This window comes from Penaeus monodon, chromosome 41 (assembly GCF_015228065.2).
Source record: "Penaeus monodon isolate SGIC_2016 chromosome 41, NSTDA_Pmon_1, whole genome shotgun sequence".
NCBI lineage: Eukaryota > Metazoa > Arthropoda > Malacostraca > Decapoda > Penaeidae > Penaeus > Penaeus monodon.
The window spans coordinates 28,217,614-28,225,113 of NC_051426.1; the positions used below are offsets into that span (position 1 = coordinate 28,217,614).

Sequence of the window (7,500 nt, forward strand, 5' to 3'; positions counted from 1 at the left end):
TAGATACTGCATGACAAGCACCCCATTATCGACCTAAATACTGTATAACAAGTAGCACATTATAGTTCAACAAGCGGTTTCGCGTTTTGCACTATTAAACATATGGTAAAGTCCATCAGTGTTCTTCATTTTGCATCATTCACGTTGTTAACTATTATTATTTAATTGTTTATCTGGTGAACTATGTAGAAATCAAAGGCAATGCTGTATGATGTTTGGTCTAACGCGGTCATGCAGTATTTCGAAAACATGCACGCAGACAAATAGGGAAAGGGGTGCGTATTAAGATATGTACGTAGGTTGAGACTTGCACACGCACGCACGCACGCACGCACGCACGCACGCACGCACGCACGCACACACACACACACACACACACACACACACACACACACACTCACACACACACACACACACACACACCTTTGAGTGCGTTCGAAATAATGACATTGCCTTTGGTTATAAGTACATCAGCCAGACCTCAGCTTTAACATATAGTAACAAAGGCACCATAGAACACACAAACAATGGTTCTTTAAAAGCATAAAGAGACACAATGGACGTTTCTCATAATTAAAATCAAGTAATGTAAGTTGAAAGACACGTGTGTGCGTGTGTGTGTGTGTGTGTGTGTGTGTGTGTGTGTGTGTGTGTGTGTGTGTGTGTGTGTGTGTGTGTGTGTGTGTGTGTGTGTGTGTGTGTGTGTGTGTGTGTGCTCGAGCACTAAGCTCCTCCCACTTAAGATAAATCGTGATTGGTCAAGAGGATATTTATTTTATGCCCTGGGTCTTTTTTTTTCTTTCTTTTTTTTGACAATAATATATGAATTTTCATTAATGCTGAAAATTGCCACTGTGAAATAATGCATTCATCTTTACAGTGATTGAAAGAATGTTGTTCAGTGTGTAGCATAACGCCCGATGAATCTCAGAATATGCAACCTATAAATCAGACATCCAAGTCTCGTACTATTATATTAGCAAAGAAAAAAAAACAACTTATAATATCTATTTACCATTGCGATTTGGTTTGACAATCTCTTTGAATCAAGTAGTTCGATACGTTGTTGCTAGCGCGTTCGTACCCCTTTTTTGTGATTTTGGCGGGAAATACACTCAATATAAACCAACCATTTCCTGTCATTTCGTACCTTCTTTTTTGTGTTTTTGGTAGGAAATACTCTTAATATAAACCACCCATTTCCTGTCATTTCATTTCACGCCGGTATGTCACAGCAATATCCATGAAAAAAAAGTTTGCGTAATAATTGTAATGTCTGTATTTCATATCTATTAATTTGCTCCTACATACCAATCTATTTTGCTTTTCGTCCATGTTAATTTCATGCTCTGCTAATCTATTACAGGAAAATATGGATTACGTCTGTGTAATTCGGAAAGAGACTACGTAACAGTAATATAAAGAGTAAAACATTGATAATGAAGTCCCAGTAGGTAAAAATACAGATAAACAAGAAACGAAGGTTAAGCTAGGGCAAATTGAAGATGATATTCTTACAGAGGACAAAAAGCAGCACACCAGTTATAATCGTCAGTACAAGATACAGCCTGCAGACATGAACGGTAACGCCACAAATAAAGGCAATATATCAGGGGAAGCGCCGCTCTTAGCCGGAATCTACTTGGTACTCCCGAGATTCAGTTCACACCGAGGTAAAGGCGCTTTGTCGGGGGATGGAACACTCCAATAGGGCAGTCCCAGACGCGGCAATTTTGATTCGTTGAATAAGGTTTGTGACGTGGAGTTGGGGGCTTAGTCTCTGGTGAGTGCGTCCGTACTGTAAAGATTTACCTTAACGAGTAAATTAAAGGGCAGAAAATGAGATAAACATGAATTAAAGTACAAGAGTTCAGAAAGAATCAAGTACTAAGGGCTGTTTTTTTTCTGTTTTACTAAAGAATTTTTTTTACTTACTAGTCTCAAAGTACCTTGGCATAACCTTTTCACCAACGCAACAGCATTGATCTTAAGTTCTTGACTGAGTGAACGTGTACGCTTGAACTTTTGAACAAGATAGCAACCAGCAGAGTGCTGTGATGCTCGCAATACCGGTCAGCATCGGGAATGGAGTCTGCGATCTAACGTATTTTAAACTTATCCTGTACAGCATAAAAGTAGAAGAAACAATATATGCATAAGTGTGTGTGTGTGTGCGTGTGTGTGTGTGTGTGTGTGTGTGTGTGTGTGTGTGTGTGTGTGTGTGTGTGTGTGTATGTGTGTGTGTGTGTGTGTGTGTGTGTGTGTGTGTGTGTGTGTGTGTGTGTGTGTGTGTGTGTGTGTGTGTGTGTGTGTGTTTGAGCGTGCGCGTGTGCGTGTGTACAAGACGTAATATCACACACTTTCAACCTATAACATAGATTCCTATCCTAGGATGCGTGAGTAATTTCCATGGAGGGTGTCACGAGCTTTCATGGGGAAAAAAGGTAATTTCTCTAATTATATTTGGAATTCTCTTCACAATCATAGCTGCGTATATAGATTATGAGTTGGTTTTACTCGCCCATAATTCTCTCCTAATAAAATGACCAAAGTAATTATATATTTATTTATCTATCTGCCTATCTATTTATTCATTCATTTATTCATTTTTAGACATTCCTTTTGATATAGACGTAGAGATACGAGGTACTAGAGAATACGGGGCAATAAAATATTTAATAACCGCTGATGTTTAAGTAAACAATCATCTTCACTCGTAACACTGAATGGCACTTATATGGCGTAGTTATTGTTATATCATAGTGCCATTGGGATATAATTGGAAAACACGAGTCATTAAAAAAAATAGCTTAGCTTATAATATCCTGTAGATTCAACACGGAAGAAAAAGAGGGTATCGAGTTTTATTTTTTTCTGGAAGTCACGATTTCCTTGTCGAGACGTCGCAATGGGGAATGGAAATTTCGTAGATTTATAGTCAATATGCTTTGTTTTATATCATATATATGCATATAAGTGTGTGCGTGTGATTATATATTTATATAAATACACGCACAGACGCACACCACAATAAATCAGGCGTAGAAACATTATGATCATTTTTTTACGTCAAATAAAAATCAGTTTGAGCTTTCGTAAGTTCCATTGACGGTTTTTTTTATGTTTAAAAGACATAATTATCTACACATCATAATTTTACTTTTTCAAAATAAAAACACTTTCATTGATTCACTCATTGCATTGTAAGTTTCAAATTCCTTAGGCACAGTTGTCAAATATATATATATATATACATATATATATATATATATATATATATATATATATATATTTTTTTTTTTTTTTTTTTTTTTTTTTTTTTTTTTTTTCTGAAGTTTTGTAACTTGAACACTTACAAAACTTCCTCAGTTGGCTCTCTTTCCTGTTGTAGATATTCGTAAAATTATTTCAACCAAACACAATCATCTATAGAGACCGACCTCGCTACTCGCAGAATTCGACATACTACACATGCATTGCCAGATAAAAATTGTCACTTACTCGTGGTGTACCAGTTGGAAGTGTGGGGAAGTGTACGAGACCTTAGCCCTCGTATTCACTTTATTACTGAATAACAAGAAAAGTGTGCAAATGCGGGCGGAAATCTAGACTTTTCAGTTAATTCTCAGAATAAGTCACATTATTCTCATGATTTGACCATTCTCTCGTTAAGAGAATAACAAATATAATTAGATAAATTCCTGATTTCTTTCCCCAAGGGCTCGTGCTCCCCTTGGAAATTACTGACGCGGGGGGGCTAGGTTAATAACCACTGCACTAGAACCTTCAATTCTATCACCATCACTTTAGTCATTATCACTATTAATTTAGTCACCATCATTATCACTCTTAATCCCTCTCTTCACTCGTACCAACCTCTTCTTTTCTCGCCAGGAAAACGAGATGAAACAGCTGTCCCGCCTGACGATCGACACCTGCCCCAACGTCACAGCCGAGGCCATCCACCAACTGCTCGACATGACCAACAATCTCACGCTCATTCGACTTTGGGGTTGCTTCTTCATCACTAAAAACGACGAAGCCAAACTCCAGAAACGGATTAAGGATGAAAACTGTGATGTTTATCTCGAGTGGTATTGTTGGGAAGGTTAAGTCGGGGGTTAAACATGGCAATTCCTCTTTTTTTTTTTAATGAAATGGTTGTTGTTTTTTTCACAACGGGACTGCGTGCGTAAGTGATTATGATGATTTTATGAATTATGGTATATTAGATTTTTTTTTTCCCATTTCTCTTCTTTCTTCGGGAATCATTTTCTAAATGTTTAAATGCGGTTTTTCATGGTTTGTTTACTGTGATCGTTTTCTGTAAGCTGAAACTACTGAGAGATTTCGTGAGTGGTTATCAGTATAGTTACAACATGTAAAGCTTTTAAATGGAAATTAATTGTCATATCAAGTTCAACCGCATATCATAAGGTTGTGTTTTCTATTTATTTTTCTGCCGTGTTCATAATTGTGATATATATATATATATATATATATATATATATATATATATATATATATATATATATATATATATATATATATATATATATATATGTATGTATATATATATTTTTTTTCCCCTTCTGTTCCATGGTTCACTTTTCAGCTCTTTTCTATATATGAGTTATAATATTTTCATCTCACTTGCTTAGAATGAGTTTACTTGAACCATATACCATACATTATAAAAAACGTTTGTTTACCATTGAAAGTGAAGCCGGACAATAGAACACGAAGACTGGAGTTGGAGATTTTTTCTGTAAACATCGTATACTTAATTTCCAATGGTATGAAGATCCTTGACCTTGTGATAGTCCCCGTAACGTATAGAAAAACGTCCACGTTATTGGGAGTGAGAAATTTTCTTGTTTCGATATTTTTTAAGATTACAGAGCCTTATTTTGCGTGTTATTTTTCGAAGGGGAGGCTAATGTATTTTTTTTCCAATCTGCTTGTTTGTATATTTTGACGAAACTAATTTCTTACTTTTGTAGCATTGTCATGTCGCTTATGGGACGATTTTCACTGAATTTTCTTACTTTTCTAGAACTAGTGAACTACATGGTGTTATCTTCACCGTGGCAAGTTGTTGGTAATGCCAAATAGTTAATTTAGGAAATGGCTTTTACTGGAGGTCTTTCCCTTCGTTTCTCTGTCTTTAGAATGGTGTCAAAAGGCAAATGCAATTAATCACGATGCGTTGGTAGAGGTTCGGGTTACTAAGCCTTAAGGAAATAGATTTAACAGTTATCAGACGACTGTTTATTTTCTTCTTCTTTATTTCATTTTTTTTCCTTTTTAAATCTGGTTTCAAGTTAAACATAATGCAGTAGGTTAGATTGTATTTACATCATCCTGATACATAGTAGTGAGAACAAGCACACACCAAAGCCAGATTTCTATAGAACGGTCGTTGTACAGACGTAGGTTGTAGCCAGATGAAACTGGATAATCTTGCTAAGAAAATTGCCTATATCTGCGAGCTAATCTTCTGAAGAGCCTTTTTTTTTGCAAAAGCCCCTACAGTAGGTTCTAAATAAAGATATCAGTATTTGCCAAATATGCTTTTTATTCATCCTTCATCGAAAAATTAAAGTTTGTTAGCATGATGCACTCAAAATATCATTGCGATGTGATGTTATTTTGAAATAAAGTTATTATAAATAGCGCACTTTGATAAGCTTTTGCTTTCAAAGGAATACAAAGAAATATTGATTACATGTTTAATTAGGATTAACATGACATTTCTTGTAGTTTTAGAGTTAATTAGAGTTAGTTAATTAGTTTTGTAGAAGTAAACACGCCATCATTCAATACTCTATTAGGTAATTTGCTAATTAGCCTACCATACAGACAACTATACTCTCTTTAAGCGACTGGCTAATTAACTAGTAACTGTGTTACTGCTTAAAAGTATGCAACTGAGTATGAAGCTTTATAACTATGGGTTAAATATATACAATTAGATGTATGTGTAACCCTGGAAGTGTGGCCAATTGGCTTTATTCTTCGACAGGTTCTATGAGAAAATCTTGCTCAAAAGTGAGCATTTCTGTTCTAGTCCATGACGAATAATTAATAATAAGCCTTTGATGAAAATAAAGGGTTTATAAAGTAATAACATTGCCAACAATCAACTGGATATAAAAGTGTTCAGTCAAACTCTCTTCCCTTGGCCCAGTTTGGTTTCATACATTATTCTCATACTCCAACTGAACAACTGTTGTTCTAGAAAACAAAACTATCTTACCTTTACTTGTGGTCAATGAGAACCTGAGCACGACCCTGTGTTGTGGGCGGGGCATCTTGTTAGCCCCTCCCATGGCTAGTGTTGCGGGCGGTTCGATGACCATGCGTTGTTTTGTCTATTTTTAATTATCTTTTATCATCTTTAAAAAAAATCAAATAAGTGTTTGCGTTATTTTACTCTCATCATGATTTAGATGGTGAATATGAACAATATACGAGTCTGGAGGTGGTAATTTTTATCTGGTAATGTATGTGTAGTATAAAAAAAAATGTCTACAGCAGGAAAGAACCACGACTGAGGAAATTTACTTCAAAATGTTATTACTGTTCACATTACAAAACGTAATAACAACGATTGATTTCTGCCTTGCAACAGGTGAATGAAAAAAAAAAAAATCTGACAACTGCACCTAAGGAATGCTTGCCACACAGTGTAATGAGTGAAACAATAAGTGTTTGATTTTGAGAACAGATAGCTATTTGTGTGTAGATGATTATAATTTTATATTTAGAATATAAACATCGACAACAGAACTTGCGAAGGTTCAAACTGATTTTTATTTGATGTGAAAATATATACATACATATATGTATATATATGTATATTTGTATATACAATGCATTTATTCATTTATCTACATATACATGTATATCCAGTTTCGTTATAAGCGTGTAATTCCATTGATAATTTACTTTTCATGTCGAGTTTTCTTCTGCCTTACATTAATCAGTTTGTTGCACTTTTATGATTGAAAAATATTCTCCAAAGAGCCAATCGATATATGTATATATTATATATATATATATATATATATATATATATATATATATATATATATGTGTGTGTGTGTGTGTGTGTGTGTGTGTGTGTGTGTGTGTGTGTGTGTGTGTGTGTGTGTGTGTGTGTGTGTGTGTATGTATGTATGTATATGTTTGAATTTCTAAGGCATGACATTTACTGCATATTTCGCAAGACGAAAAAAGGCACATCTTGAGTAGTCACAATGTTCCTCCTTCTTCTTAAATACTAAACTAGCCTTTTAAGTCATTGTTGATTATTTAGTAATTTTCATGGACACTTAGTTTCTTGGTTCTTTCTCTATACATATTTCGTGCTGGAAAAGAGAGAGGGAGAGGGAGGGAGGGAGGGAGGGAGGGAGAGAGAGAGAGAGGGGGAGAGAAAGAGAGAGGGAGAGAAAGAGAGAGGGAGAGAGAAAGGAAGAGAGAGAGAGGAGAGAGAGA

General features: G+C 35.3%; 1 protein-coding gene across 7 annotated transcripts in view; it reads left to right on the forward strand.

Annotated features, from left to right (window-relative positions):
* Nucleotides 1–5,569, forward strand: part of LOC119598601 — a 101,225-nt gene extending 95,656 nt beyond the window's left edge. For 6 of the 7 annotated variants that reach the window (XM_037948272.1, XM_037948271.1, XM_037948270.1 and 3 more), the window contains one exon: nucleotides 3,895–4,476. In XM_037948272.1, coding sequence (XP_037804200.1) covers nucleotides 3,895–4,113 — 219 coding nt within the window. In that variant the 3' untranslated portion in view covers nucleotides 4,114–4,476. Of the gene's footprint in view, nucleotides 1–3,894 lie in introns of all 7 variants that reach the window. The other variant, XM_037948273.1, reaches the window with a different exon arrangement.
* The last annotated feature ends 1,931 nt before the right edge of the window (nucleotides 5,570–7,500 follow it).